Raw genomic sequence first — 16,112 nt, 5'->3', positions numbered from 1 at the left:
GCTTCACGACATTTTCAGCAGTTCGTGCTGATGCGGCCGGGTGTTGTTCACGTTTCTCAGTGCAGATATGTAGATAACTGTGTGGAGTTTTAAAATAATGAAATATTCTTTCTGTGCCTGTGTTTCAGCGGTGTGGGTTTAGCCCGAGCTCACTTTGAGAAGCAGCCTCCGTCCAACCTGAGGAAGTCCAACTTCTTCCACTTTGTGCTGGCGCTGTACGACAGGCAGGGTCAGCCGGTCGAGATCGAGAGGACTTCCTACGTAGACTTCGTGGAGAAAGACAAGGTGACGTGTCCGACTGCTTTATTTCTTTCACCGTTTTAGATCCCAATGTGAAACGTGACCACGTTAAAGCCAAGAGAGTCCAAAAACTATTAAAACACACCAGGGAGCCTCACTGTTGTTCCTTCATCACCACGAACACACACACTGTAGTTTATTCTGACTCCGCCCCACACACACCGTCCTGCTGCCCCAAACACTCACTACAGCACCACATGTGGATTCATCCGCCGCTGGAAATAGTCCCCAACAGATGCTCTATTTCCTCCTGTTTGAGTAACGTTTTAAAAATGAAAAACATGAAACTATATATCTGTGAGGTGTTTTTTACAGATTTACGTCCTCAGCAGGAACCAATGGGCTCGCAGCTGAGAGCCGCAGACAGGAAGTGAGACAGTACTGAGGGACGGACCGACATGTTGTTGGTTTGAGTCCAAACATGCGATTTGTTGACAAATATCTAAAAAACCCACCAGACTTTAAGTTTCACCATATAAAATACAAATACTGCTACTAATAATAATAATAATAATAATAATAATATCCAGACAGGTTGGGAGTGTTTGTTGTTTGATCAGTTGCCAGCTGGCACTAAATCCTCCCCTCCACTCCACCCACTCACTCACCTCACCTCTGCTTTGACCTCTAGTCTCTCGCCCCGATACACACACACACACACACACACACTAACACACACACACACACACTAACACACACACTAACACACACACACACACTAACACACACACACACACACACACTAACACTGGGACTGAGCCAACACTCCCAGGCACAGTTGGCACCGAGCGGCCGACTGACGGAGACTGAAAGAGAGGGGGAGAGAGCGTTTGGGAGAAAACTGAAATAAAAGGGGAATAAAGGTTGAAAAGAGAGAGAGAGAAGAAGAAGGGGTGAGCGAGGGTCAGGAGAGAAAATAAACCGTAAAAGAGACAGAAAGTAGAGATGCTGGTGGGGAGTGCACGAGAAAGAAAACGTATTTTCAGCTCTGTCTGAACACGGTTCCTCCTGTGGTCTTTCCAACACGACCACGCTGTCTGCGGAGGCTCGGAGAGAGGACGCGTCCCCGAAAAGAAAGTCACTTCAGCCTCCAGTAACTCTGAAATAATAACACAACGTTCACACGGACAGTGATAGAGACGCAGAATGGACAGGTAGGAGAGAGAGGGGGGGGGACGTCCTGTGAACCACATGACATGACTTGGCTAGTTATCACGATCCAGCTGAAACTTAATAAAACATAAAGTATAACAATAACTAATAATGACAATTATAATGTTATAATTATAATAATATAATACTTCAAACAAGTTCACAAGGCGTCACTTTAATATGGAAGCCCGTAGGAAAAGGATAAAATAACAAAAATAAAAATACTCAAGCTGAATCTAAATAAATCCAAATTATGATGTTTGAAGTGAAAATGATGAGAACCTAGAAAGACACAAAGGTGATTTCTGAAGTCAGAAGTATAACATTTAGAAACAAGAATGTGAGTTTGACTCAATTTTTTTTTTAATCGATTATTTATTAGTTTGACAATGAAGACAGAAAGCAACTGCAGGGAGAGACTACGAGTCAGACTTTGATCGAACGTCTCATTTCTAACTTTTCAGAAATGAGTTTCCAGCCTTCAAATGCTCAAATTACAGACAAGAAGTGCTCGATAGGCAGGAAGCTGTTTTCAGTGTTTACAGTACTGTGATGCATGCACACGTCTGCCTGCTGCATGCTTTAGTAACTGCTTGTGTAAAGTGATTTGTGTGTTTGTGTGACAGGAGTACAACGGAGAGAAGACCAACAATGGGATCCACTACCGGCTACAGCTCCTCTACAGCAACGGTGAGCCGAGAACACTGGCTGGACGTCTGAAGTGTTGGACACAACTAACCACACACAGGCGATTTAGCTGTTCTCAGAGCGGTCTGAGCGGGTAGTTGTTGAGATATCTTGATCAGGAAACTCCTATGAATCGTTTCTGTAGCGGTTTTGGTGCAGAGAAACGATGTAGCAGCGTCAGATTAGACAAAAAAAGCTCACATGAGTCGTTTTTGAAGGCAGAAAGAGAAATTACACATTTTATCTGTAATATATTTTAATATTTTTTCCTAAAACTAAAGCACGGGTGACATTTGTATGGTTTTGATTAAGGTTCGGGAAATATAAGAGTCTTATTGAATGCAGCGTAACGTAACATGTATCCATTGTTGTTGAGGTGTAAAAGTTCCTTTTGCCTTTTTAAAGACGTATATCTGAAACGTCCCGGTTTGTCAAACACAAGGAAGAGCTGATAAAGAAGCCTTGCAAGGTCCTTTAATAGTTGAACATAAACTCTACTTTCTGCGTAGCTGCGAGGGTCAGCGTGGAACAAAATGTTTGACTGAACGCGTCATCTGCGCGTCCTTAAATATCATGTGATCTGGTTGTTAAGTTGACGTCACGCTTCCTGGACTGGAAACGTGAACGTGACGTATTCTGATGAAGCAAATGAGCGGAATATAAACATCCTGCTAACAGTAGTGGCGACACGCTCTCGTTCGGTGACTGACGGCATGAAATTAAAACATTTAGCCTTTTTTTAAATGGCAGCACTGTAGGTCAGGTGAGCCTTTGTTCGGATTTGCAGTATTGATTGATGAAGTCGAGGTAATGACTGGCGTTTCCCACAGGTGAAACTGTCTGTGTTGGTTTGCAGCTGAACTTTCCTGCACGAATTAGCGTTTAGAATTTGTAGAGAAGGATTTTATATTAAAGGTCACCTCAGCAGACTTATAGTGAAGTGAACTGTGCACTTTTAAGACTGTGAGGCTGGAAAAACTTTTTCATTATCAGCACACAGAGAGACAGAGCAGCTTTTCAGACATCTGGAATATCTGACAGCTAACCAAACCTGAACTCTGTTTTGTCCATTGGGGGGGGGAGTGGAGGGATCTTTTGCTGATTCAAAACACACAGCTCGGCTTTGAGTTGGCACGAGTCCAGTCCTGCAGGAGGAGGACGCCGTAATGCTCTCAGACCCCTGCAGAAACACCAGATAAAGTGGGACATAAAAGAGCGTTTTCTTCCAAAGGGGGATAAATCACTCTAATATGAGTCGGCATCGTCGGATTAGCATCGTACGGAGGTAAATTGACCTCATCTGCAACCGGGACAGATAGCCGCCATTTAGGCTGCAGACTGCTCGGCACTCAGCCGCAGAGCGAGGAGTGAATCATGTCAATTAGAAAGCAGAGGAAGCTGCGAGGAAACGGCCCGAAAAACAAGAAGAAAAAAAACCCCAAACCCACAGCATCGAATACAATTAGAGCTACTCCGCCGCTAACAGGTGTTCCCTGCAATTTGCTTTCTCCACCCCATGTCGTGTTTGTGTCACATTTACGCTCGGATGCATAGCTAATAAAAGACAAGCAATCCTGATTGATATTTAATTTGTCTCAGAATGAGGATTCCTTGTTATCCTTGAGGAAAAAGGCAGCGGGGGGGGTGATGGGGGGTCGATTGGGGGGGTGATTGGGGGGGTGGGCTCGGCAGTTAAAGGCGGCCTGGCCTATAAATAATAAACAGCTCTGGAGCCGCGCTAATGTTTGTTTTTGCTGAGGGGGTTAGCGTAGCCGGGACGAGATGACAAGAGCTACAGAAAACATAAATACACTACCGGGACATAAATAATAACAGAATTCATTTACAGAACATTATTAGGAATCACTTCTTTTGTTGGGGGGGATTTTTCTTTTTTTGCATACTAAGATGAAATTAGCATATCAGGCTAATGCATGTATGTATGTTGGTGGTATAAATGTGTCATCAGGCAGTCAGTTCTGCTCAGACTCAGAGATAATTATGAAAACTGTGTGTGTGTGTGTGTGTGTGTCTTCAGCTCATTATTGTTTGTGTTTTTCAGGCATCAGGACGGAGCAGGATCTTTTTGTTCGGCTGATAGACTCCATGACCAAACAGGTGAGAAGAAGACCTGAATCCACATTTCAGGTTCAGACGTTTAGAACAAACAACATGTACAATATAATAATAATAATGACAAAGCAACGACGCCCGGCAGGACTGAAGCGTGGCAAATCTGTTTTCAGTAGCAGCTGCTCAGTTGAACATTTATAAAGCCAATGGATGTTAATAAGTACCCACTGACATTCAACAAAGGAACAGTAATAACTCCTGAATCTACAGAGTTTTTGGCGCCTGCAGTCAGGGGGAGGTTAGCTTAGCTTAGCATAAAGACTGGACGCAGGGGGAAACCGCTAGCCTGGCTCCACAGCTCCCCGATGAACACGTTTTATCTCGTTCGTTTGATCCAAACAGAAATGTACAAACCGCAGCTTGTGGTTTCGGGACTGTTTCTTGACGCAGGGTCTCAGCCGGTCGCCTGGCGAACGCTTCGGCACGTAACTCCCTCTAACGCCACAGCTGTTCTCTCCAAACGGGCCCTTACCTGACGCCCATAAGTCCAACAGTCAACCAGTCAGTCCTGTTTCTAACCTCCGAACCTTCTGTTAACCCCCGAATATTCCCTCAAACTCTGTTCTCCTTCCTCGCCCTTTAACTAACTCTTAAAAACTCCCATTTACTGGAAGACTCTCCTCAAACCCTTCGTCTAACTCCCACTCCTCCTCCTCCTCCTCCACACCCTTCTTTACTTTCCTAAACTCTAGCGGCGCTGATGTGTTTTCCTTTCCAGCGGTGCAGCTCGGTCTTTAGCTGGCTCCAGATCCTCCCGTTCCTCCCACTTTTCCGGTTTTCACTCACTCAGAACCCCCGTGTGGGATTTGAACCTGTGAACGGTTTCTCTGCCAAGAAAAACCCCCAAATATTTCCAAATTCCAGCCGACCTCCCGGCTTCATTCCTGAAGTTCACCCAGCTGCAGATCCTCCTGTTCCTCACACCTAACGCTTCACTTTAACAGTGTTAGTCTTCGAGCCATCATCCAAACATCCTTTATGTTTTACTAATGAATGGCTTTCATGACGTTTAAGACATCGTAAAACACTTAAAGCAAGAAAACTGCAAGTACCACATAATAAACAGCATAGTTCATAATAAATTAATAATTATATATAATATAAAAATAATTAGAAACAAATTAGACAAGTTTACAGAATATAATAGCTTTGCATTTCTGTTATCAGCTGCTTCATGTATATTAAGTTTAATGTATACGTATAATAATAAGGATTTAAGGTATCTATCTACCCTTGTAGTGTTTCTATCATGCTTCAGTTTCATGCAGCACTTGGTTTGTGTCACATGCTATTTATATATTTTCATATATTTTTTAAATTTCATTTAATAATTAGTGTTTGCATGTTGTGCGTGTCCTGTGTTGGATTGAATCTGTGTTTTTGTTTTCTTGTTTTGTGAATATTTGGACGGTGTGTTATTCAGTAGATTGTTACTGACAGAATCAAATCAATCGTTTTATATATTCACACTAATTTCTAAAATGTTTCTGTATTTCCATAAATGCAGATTGAGCGTGACATTGTTCTTAATTCTTGATTAAACAAAAAAAGGGAATTTATAAAAACAGTTTATTTAAAAAACAGCAGGCTGCATCTGTGTGAATAACATTTTTTCTTAATTTATCCAAACTTTAATGCAAATTCTTTATTGACCACCACCGACCTGCTGCCCTTTGTGCGTTACGTATCTAGTGTGTTGCCTACCAGTTCCTGTTAAGTTCAGTGCAGCTTCATTACAGAGCCAGAGACCAAACTGAACCCCTGTAGTGGATTAAGACCGCCTAAAAAACCTCCACCTCGTTTAGGAAAATGCTGATCGAGTCCTGAAGAAAGCCAAAATAGAAGAAACGCACTCGCTTGCATCAGTGTCTTCACATGAAATAAAATCTCCCACAAATAAATAATTTCCAAACACCTGTTTAACCCTCCACCCGTCCTCCCAGCTACACCTCCTACTTATTTATCCCCGCCAGTCATATCACCCCCCCCCCGGTTCGGCCCTGTCGGCATGTCACCAATCGATGTACCAAGCGGCTCCTCCACAAAGCGTCAGCCACGGAAACCGATCAATAGGCCCTAATGTGGCGCAGCGACGGCACACTGGAGACAATAATCCCCATACACACACACCACCTTCACCTCCCACTACATGACACCCCATTGGTCGACAGTACGACCTGACAGATGGGTCGGCTGGAGTCCCAGCGGATCGATAAAACCCCGTCGAGGGCCCGTTAGGGGCCCCGCGTCCGTGGGGTTGTCAGAGCTGAATTAATGCAGATTGGACTGTGGAGCGACGCGGCCGCCACCACGACTTCTATACACAAAGTTGCATCACGCAGAGAGCGAGGGCCGCAGTGTGACATCAGATGTCAGATCTCTGCGTGAGATTTCTGTTGGGCGAAAAACGTTTCTGAGCAACAAACGAACAAATTGTAGAAGAAACAAATCTGAGACTCGCTGAGGACAGAACTGCATCAGAGTCTGCAGACGCTGAGCTAAAGATGGAGGACACAATAATGCACACACATGTATTTGTACTTGAACCTAAACCTAATTCGAACCTTAACCTTAAAACAAAGTCTGAACCCTCAAACTTTCTTCACTGTCTTCACTTTTCACTTTACAAAACTGTTCTTACTCTCCAAAATGTCCACTTTCTAAAGAAATGTCCTCACAGTCAAGGTCTAAAACTCAAGCTGGTCCTCGCAGAGATAGACATAAAGAGCACGGGCTCACAGCAGAATGTGGACATTAACCCACAAACAAGCATGAAAGTGGACATGCAATCACACACTCACGGGACTCTTGCATCAGGAATGATGATGTATAAATATCGACCACCAAATCTACACACTGTGTGTGTGTGTGTGTGTGTGTGTGTGGGTCCCTGATGCATTCCACATCCCTCCTGGTCAAACTGGAGCATTTTAATCCAGAGGAACAGAGCCAGGATCAGGATCAATAATGCAGAAGTGGTCGTTATCCTAAAAGTATTGTCCCCCAGGGGTGTGTGTGTGTGTGTGTGTGTGTGTGTGCAGGGCGGAGGTCTGTTTTGACTATAAAGGTGGATGAGGTAGTGGTAGGTCATTGTAGGAAAAGAGGGGAGGAGGGGGGGAGGACACACACACACACACACACACACACACGTGCTCTTACTGGAGTTCATTTACAACCACCAGGGTATTACAAAAAGCTCCACACACACACACACACACACACACACACACACACACACACACACACACACACAGCGGTCATCCGTCATCCGGACGCTGACATGACAGCTCGGTGGGGGTGAGGCAGGAGGGGAGGGGGGGCTTCATCCTGGAGCGCCGCCCGCCATCTGGCAGGGAATTCTGGGAAGACCTGAGGAGGCTGAGACCACCAAAAAAGGGAGGTGGGAGGAGGTGGTGGCGGGGGGGTGCGCGCATGCAGGAAGTGGTCGGAGGCCATGTTTGACTTTGTTGTTGGTGCTGACGTCCAATCAGAGCGTGCAGGAGGGGTGGACAAAATAAAAGCAACACCTGCACAAATCAAAACACATCAGCTGTCTCATTAGTTCAGATCAGTGTAGTACAGAGAACCGGCCCGGGTGCAGGAACCTGCTTCATCTACACACTGATTTATATATTAAATGTGCACTAAGTAGGTCTACGTGGACACTAAACTGGTTTACAAACCAGTTTATACGTGCAGTAAACTGGTTTATCTGTAGACTGGTTTAAATGTGCACTAAGCAACACCTGTAGATATCAACATATCAGTCTAATGTCACAGGAAATGGTTTTTTTTGTCTTTATTTTTTGTCTTTATTGAGGCTCATCCAGCACCAACCAAACATAACTTATCGAAACCTCAAAAGAACCAAACCTCAACCCTCCAACTCCCCAATATAATTTACAAAATGTGTAATAATGTTTAAACATATTTCTGAAAATACCACTAGCAGTTACCAAAATCTAAAAGTATTAAAACGAAGTACAGGCCCGTCACTTATTTTAGATTTTTATTTTTATTTCTGTAGAAAACATGTGGCTCTTAGTGTGTTTTCAGTGAACCAGCTTTTCTCACCTTTCGGTCTGTTTCTGTCCCACCAGGCCATCCTGTACGAAGGTCAGGACAAGAACCCAGAGATGTGTCGCGTCCTCCTCACCCACGAGATCATGTGCAGGTAAGACGCGGGCAATAATAAACCCTGAGAATGGTCTCACAGGAGCTGTTCAGGCATTTGGTGCCTTGCTCAGTGGCACTTTGCGCGGGACAAATGACTGTTGATGGACCTGCAACTTTTTAATTTTTATTCTCAGGTGATCTGAAGCATCGTTAAACATATACATGGGATTTAAACACAGCACGGTGTAATTATCTACCCGCTGTGTGTGTGTGTGTGTGTGTGTGTGTGTATGTGTGTGGTAGGGAGCTGGCACTGTATGTGTGTGTGTGGGGAGTGTTAATTATGCTGCAGAGGAAGTGTCTGTGTGTGTGTGTATTAACAGTGTAGTCGTCATGTTTTGGTGTTGCACGCTGTAATCAGCGCCGAAAATCTACCTTTTTGTACAAGTTCAGTACGTTAAAGATACTAATTAACATTTAGATATTCAAGTACAGTTGTATTGTACCTGAAGACCTAAATGTCAATTTAATCAGTGTTAAAGTTTGAATTATTTTATTTTATTTTCACTCGAGGAACACCTAGAAACCACATAGCAACCACTTAGTAACACGTAGCGACCACTTAGCAACTACATAGCTACCCTCTGCCATCCAACAACCCCACAAACACAGAAGCTACGTAGCATTTACATGGCGACACTCGGGGCTGGCCGTGTGACCGCGAGACGCTATAAATAAATGACTAGCTGTGCACTAAGACCTCTGGTTGCAAACAGGGCTGCAACTAACGGTTATCGTCATTATCGATTATTTTGTCTATGAAATGTGTAAGAATCGTGCAGCGGAAGCTTCAAACAATGACAATGTGGACTTCGACGCCCGACATCTCGCCATCTCATACCATCAGTAAAGCGCTGGGCGGGTTACTTCCTTTTGAACTTCAAAATAAAAGCATCTCTAACTGTAACTCGTGCAAAAAATCCATAGTAATAGTGGATTACCGTTAGCAGGGTTCAGGGTAAATTATCACACATTTACTGTAAGTAATGTAAATAATATACGTACTTTATAATCATATATAATCATAAGAATGTGTGAATAAAACACAGGGAAGACATCCAACCATGTTTTCCTTGTTTCCATTTTTAAATATATCCATTTCATATATACACTTACGCTCAGTATTAGATATATATTATTTTACTTTCTATTATTTCATTATTATTTTACTTCTGACTTTTCTTTAGATATTATTCTGTAAAGCTGCATGTATGAACATTTCTATATTAAAGCTGGTGTGTTTATTTGTTGGCGTGTGTGTGTGTGTGTTTGTGTATCTATAAGAGGAAAAAAAGAGCAGCTGTTGGTTTGTCGTTCATCACACCAATCAACACGTTTCCTGCCCTGCAAGTCTCTCTCTGTCGTCTGCGAGTTAATGGTTTTACTGGTTTAGACTGAGGAGTGAAGAAGAAGAGGGGGGGGGAGAAAAATAGGACACACACACACACACACACATATATAACAAACAAACAAACACACACGAACGTTTGGGCGACGGCAGTTTTTCTCTTCATGTAGACGACGAAACACGTTTAGATTTTTACATTTAATTTATTTAGTTCATGAAGCTGCCTGATCTGATTAAAAACAACTCATCTGGTTCATCAGTGAACTGGTCCCAGTTACAGTGAACTGGTTAGAGTGTAACGTAAAAACTGGTTTACATGTGCAGTACACTGGTTTACATGTGCAGTACACTGGTTTACATGTGCAGTACACTGGTTTACATGTGCAGTAAACTGGTTTACATGTGCAGTAAACTGGTTTACATGTGCAGCAAACTGGTTTACATGTGCAGCAAACTGGTTTACATGTGCATAAACTGGTTTGCATGTGCATACACTGATTTACATGTGCAGTAAACTGGTTTACATGCGCATAAACTGGTTTACATGCGCATACACTGGTTTACATGTGCATAAACTGAAACCGGTTTACATGTGCATAAAGTGGTTTACATGTGCATAAAGTGGTTTACATGTGCATAAACTGGTTTACATGTGCAGTAAACTGGTTTACATGTGCAGCAAACTGGTTTACATGTGAATAAGTGGTTTACATGTGCATAAACTGAAACTGGTTTACATGTGCATAAACTGGTTTACATGTGCATAAACTGGTTTACATGTGCATAAAGTGGTATAACTATGGAGTGAACTGGTCCAGATGAACAGGAAACTGAGTCTTTTGGTCACAGTGTGTCAGAGTGTCTTTACTAAGTTTTTAATGGAGGGAGTTGCACAGAGTTACCAGTTCCTGCTTTAGACTTGGAGCTCTGTCTGCAGTCTGTAACAGAACCGGGTCGGACGTGTTGAACAGTCCCGTAGTTTGACCTCTCCTCGTACACCTGCTCTGTGTTTTATCTCCTTCACGTCTTCACCCAAACTTCAGTATCTCTAAACTTCCCTCCTCCTCTGACTCTTATCAGGGCGTCGAGCTCATTTCCCCCCTGCGAGATTCCTTCGATACGAGCTTCATTTCCATAATGACGGCTGGCTGTCTGCGTCTCGGCGCTTCAGTCATTATGTGATTGAGTGCGATTATTAACCAGCTTTCCCCCTGATGGATGCTGTGTTTCCATTCGCTAATGAGTGAGGGATCAGAGACCGGCTCACTCTTTCCATCTCTGCCTCTCTGCCGTCACGGTCCCAGGTGAGGTTGTCTTTATGGGCGTCCCTGTTGGTTTGTCTACCTGGATCAGACTCGCCAGGCTGCACCTTTTTGTGGGTGTAGCACCTGTTTCAGCACTTACAGGTAGAGGAACACCCTGTCACCCTCCCATGGGATTAATAGAACAGGAAACTACCTGAGTCCATCTCATATTTCCATTTTGGACAAGGGAAATATTTAGCTTTTGACTGCACTAAATTTATGTGACAGAGGAGATTCACGTTTTACAGTCAACGGGAGAAAAATATGGCTGTTGTCCTGTAGAAACCTCCAAAATATCAACTTTTCTGCAGTTTTGTTTCAGCTCAGTGACACAGTGTTTCAGAGGAGTTTCCAACTGTCCCTGTATCAAAATAACCAAAGAGGCCACGAGTCCGACCCCCCCCAGTTCGTGATCCGTCCCTGCTGACGGGGAGCCGAGTTAGATCCACCCGGATACAGAAGCTGATTCGCTATAGCAGACGTTTACAGTCCACCTACTGTAATGTAAACATTAATTATAGCTATATAGTTATAATACAGCCGTCCATTTTCTCAGTATGTTTGTTATGTGGTGACGTGGCTCTGGCTGTTCACACCAGCTGCCGTGGCTCCGCTTTGCTGTTGTCCTGTAGTGTAAACAATCTAAAATGGTTATACAATATTGTTAATATAAATTTAAATTAATGCAAAATACCAATAATGTTGCAGAGCATTTAGTATGATGTCATTATACACAGTGACGTGCTTTCAGCACCCCTGCCTTCGGCTGCCGTCCCACGTCTCTCTACTCAAGAACGTTTGTTTCAAAAAAATCTAATTAAAGAAACGCAAAAATGTTGATAGTCAGCGTGTCAGTAAAATGAACCTACAATCTTTCACTAAACTTAGTCCGTCTGTGGTGTCAAAGTCCTGCTCTTTGTACATCCACCATCCTCCTTGACCTCTGACCTCTGACTCCTGTGTGGTTTATATATGTTGCTCTTCATCCACTCGAAAAGACATAATCCGGACAGCGATTACGTTTCTCTCCTCAACAAAATTTGGAAAACAAAGTCGTATATAAACCTAATTTCTTGGAGACGTCACTCCACACGCTCTCCAGTCAGATTCTTTAGTTATGACGTGATCTTCCTTTACTGTGAAGAAGAGGAGGTTTTAAGACTCGGTAACAAACTAAATGTGTGTGTGTGTGTGTGCGAGCTGTGACCTCTCCATTGTATCATTGCGGCACATTAACCATTCTTAAACGGGCCTCTGCTGCTTTCCAAAACTACCAATCACAAACCAGTGAGCAGGCACAGTGGCGGCAGCCAGGTTGGCACGGCGGCGTTGCCAGCGGGCTCCCGGAGGCTCGCCAGCTCTGGGCCGCTCGCCTCGCCTCTCAACCACCTCGCTCCCTCGCTGGCTGCCAGGCTCCGGGCGATGCTGAGAGAAACCTGCTGCCACGCTTGCCGAGAGGAAGGCGGCTTCCAGGCCAGGCGGCGCTGGCTGCAGCGAACCGTCAGGCCTGGCTGCTGCCGCCGAGGCGTTCCAGGCCTTCGGGTAATTACAACACTTGCCCTTTGAAAGCGAGCCCTGCGCTGCCGGCCCGTCCTGCTCGGTGTTATCTGGACGCTGTGATCCGAGCGCCGGCCTCTGACGCTGCGCTGCGAGATCCTCGGGGAGCCTTCGAAGGGCTCTCTCAGCTTTTTAGTTTTATTGTGTGTGTGTGTGTGTGTGTGTGTGTGTGTGTGTGTGTGATAGTGGAGGGCAGACGTGCCCGGACAAACCTTCTCTTTGTGCCTTAAGTAGATTCCACTTGTGGCGGCGTCTGAAGTGGCTGCTGAGCGGCGAGGAGGAGCAGCCAGCGGTAATGATGCTTGTGTGGCCCGGCCGAGGCTCGCCGGCCAAACTGGCTCCTGTGGCTGAATTATTTTTGGGGCCTGAGTGTGTGTGTGAGTGTGAGTGTGTGTGGTGGCTGTATAGCGACCTGAGGAGCCTCTCTGCAGCGGCGACGAGGGATGAACTCTCTCCGCCAAAATGAGTGACAGCGGCAACAACACACACCCTCTGTTTGTTTTATTTTTGCAGGTTTTTAGCCGCGTGCACACACACACATGCACGCACACACACACACACAGCTTCACGCTCCCTCTCAGGTTTGTGTGTGTTGTTCCTCTCAGTCATTAGCCGGCCGTGGTGTTAGCCTGTTTGCGGCCCGGGGGGAAACGTCATTAAGGCGATATTGTGGACGCTCAGCCAAGGTTTGTTTTCGTCTTTGGAAAGGGGCCCCGGGTCCCTGGAGGGGCCCCGGCAGTGCTCCTGGGGTCCAGTTTGTTTATAACACTTCTTTGGCAGTTTGGAGGAGGTTGTCACCACAGCAGCACCAGTGGGTTTCCAATGCTAATTGGTCTCCTGGAACTTTCACTAATGGTTCCAAGTAGCTGGGGGAATAAATTATTGTGGCGCGTTCTATGGCAACAGTCACACATACAGATCCATACAGAGACAGAGAGACAGCGGGGACACAAACAGCGCTTAGTTTATGATTTTTCTGTACTTAGAGATCAAACGGCGTGATAAATGATTCATAAAGCGTCTCATTTGGCATTCGCAGCCTCGATTTGATGCTTGTTTGTCAAATGGCAATTTGATTCAGGACAGCATGGGGCGAATGCAGGAGCGTAATTGGACGTCGCGGGTCATATGCAATATGATTAATTTTTAAGAATTACCGGAAGATATGTTAATGACCCTCACAGCGATAAGAAAGGGGGGGGGGGGAGAAGGATGTGAGATCATTGTGCAGAGCAGCTTGTCAGAAGATTATAGGCAGAGAATTAGATCTTATGTCAAGATAGTGTTGTTGTTATTAATGATAGATGGATCAGTTCTGTCACATTTTTTCACATTTGCATTTCAGAAAGCTCGAGAGCACGCTGATGTTTAGTGTTATAAATTCATTTTGACAAACACATTACATTACATTTCTGTCTCGTTGGAGGCTGAATGTGTTTCTCTGACTGGGACTCAAACACAAATACCACAGCGGAAAACGGAAAGCTCCTGCTTAAAAGTATGACTTAGTATTTGCACTTATTTTGAATACGGATTTTATAAAGAATTCATTATTTCTGTAAATGTACTATTAAAATTTAAACATGGTATTTAATTTGGTGAATAATGACTAGTTTAGGACTTTACACCTGTAGTAGTAACAACTAAAAGTACAATATTTCCCTCTGAAAGTATAAAGTAGCATAAAATGTCAATTGTACTTGAGTACATGCACTCGCCTGAACCACGTGGTGTGTTCACTGAACGCAGCACATTTGAACCCTTCATCATCCAGACTGTTTACAGCCGGTTTTCCTGTAAACGTCTGATGAAACGTGTCTCCTCTCTGTCTGTCTGATGGATATTAATGCGTTGGATTCGGCCTGCCGCTGTTCAACATGCCACACTGACCCACGACACCAAAAGCCTCATTTGGCTCCACCCGTCCCCTGCGGAGCAGAAATGGAAACCCAGCGCTCCCTCCTCCCTCCGGATGCCTCCACAGACTCTGGACCGGCTCCTGGTCGTCTGGTCCCCGGTTTAACGTTAGAGTCAGCGGCTGGTTGGATGAAACGCTCGCCAGCCGGTTTGCCCTCTGGCTACCTGGACGGCTGTTTGGCGAGCGGCCGTCCGGTTGGCTGGCTGGTTGTCAGGGGCGACGGCACTGGGGGTCAGGGTGGGGGTCCACAGCGGTCCCTCCATCGCTGGCCGTCGTCCAACTGTTAGTGACCTTGGCTTAGACTCCACCCAGCTGGACAGAGAGAGTGTGTGTGTGTGTGTGTGTGTGTGTGTGTGTGTGTGTGTGTGTACAGGGGGAGTTGTTTTTCAAAATAAAAGTTGATATTTTGGAGATACACAATTTGGTAACGCTTTATTTTGCAGGTCTGTAATTTCCCTAATAATTTTTTGAAAGTTTCCTGGAAAGAATTCTGTAATTTGGTTTCACTTTTAAGGAAAATAGAGACAAAGTTCTGAGGTAGTTGAGTTAGTTAGTTGTGTTGAGTTTAAAACCAGTTGTTGATTTTCAAAAGAAAAGCTGCAGGTCACTTCTGAAGTTGGAAAGACTTTTAGTTTTAATGCTCCCAGCTTTTGTTGTTTTCAGAACATGCTTTTAAATCTCAGTGTTTTTAAATGAACTCTAACTGAGAGATTTATTAGTATTTAATACATTAAAATGATTTTAATACATTAAAATGGAGCAGGTCTTGGGTCGTCCCTCTGTAAGCAGACACGAAGCCGGAGAAAGTAAAGAGAAAGTAAACAAACTCATTATGCTGCAGAATGAGTTATATTATCATATTATTATATATATTATACGTTTGGACTGTTGCTGCTGATGCATTAATGTCGTAAAATCTCATTCTCATCGAGTCTTTTTGTCTGAAAGTGAGTCCTGTTTGTTTTTTTGTTTAAACAAGCGAAGGTTTTAAGTAGTTTTAGGACAGAAACACAGCTGTCAGCTGGTTGAAATATTGTTACTGCTCTGGCAGATTCATTCTTTTCAAACTGTTCGAGCAAAAATACAACTTTTGCTCCTTTGACCGACGTTGTTTGTGTAAACTGTAGCCGGCTGTCAACAGGCCCTAGTGCTAACGTTAGCTTACACTCGTGTGTAAAATGTGCTAACGTCAGCTGTGTTCTCTCTTCCAGTCGGTGTTGTGACAAGAAGAGCTGCGGAAATCGCAACGAGACGCCCTCCGACCCCGTCATCATCGACAGGTAGGAACTCACCTGCTCCAGGCGTTATCTCTCTCTCTCTCTACTGCTGTGTACCTGTCTGTCCTCTCTCTTCAACACACACACACCTGGAGTCGGGTTCAGGTCCAGGACTTTTCCATCAGGTGGTCAAAGTGTGAACACACTCTGTGGAGCTTTGGGTTTCACGTTTTACAGAAGATGATATAATATAAAGTTTGTCGGAGGCGAATCAACGGACGCAATCTGCTGGGAATTAGCGGCTTTCGTGTTTAGGATCA

General features: G+C 44.4%; 1 protein-coding gene across 5 annotated transcripts in view; it reads left to right on the top strand.

Annotated features, from left to right (window-relative positions):
* The window catches only part of LOC122880710 (transcription factor COE3-like), a 164,464-nt gene that overhangs the window by 21,824 nt on the left and 126,528 nt on the right, over nucleotides 1–16,112 (top strand). For all 5 annotated transcript variants that reach the window (XM_044206093.1, XM_044206092.1, XM_044206097.1 and 2 more), the window contains exons 2-6: nucleotides 129–285; nucleotides 2,079–2,142; nucleotides 4,202–4,257; nucleotides 8,373–8,446; nucleotides 15,787–15,855. In XM_044206093.1, coding sequence (XP_044062028.1) covers nucleotides 129–285; nucleotides 2,079–2,142; nucleotides 4,202–4,257; nucleotides 8,373–8,446; nucleotides 15,787–15,855 — 420 coding nt within the window. The remainder of the gene's footprint in view (nucleotides 1–128; nucleotides 286–2,078; nucleotides 2,143–4,201; nucleotides 4,258–8,372; nucleotides 8,447–15,786; nucleotides 15,856–16,112) is intronic.

Source organism: Siniperca chuatsi, linkage group LG8 (assembly GCF_020085105.1).
Source record: "Siniperca chuatsi isolate FFG_IHB_CAS linkage group LG8, ASM2008510v1, whole genome shotgun sequence".
Lineage (NCBI taxonomy): Eukaryota > Metazoa > Chordata > Actinopteri > Centrarchiformes > Sinipercidae > Siniperca > Siniperca chuatsi.
Note: the sequence above shows the minus strand (reverse complement) of the source record. Positions and strands in the feature narration are given on the sequence as shown.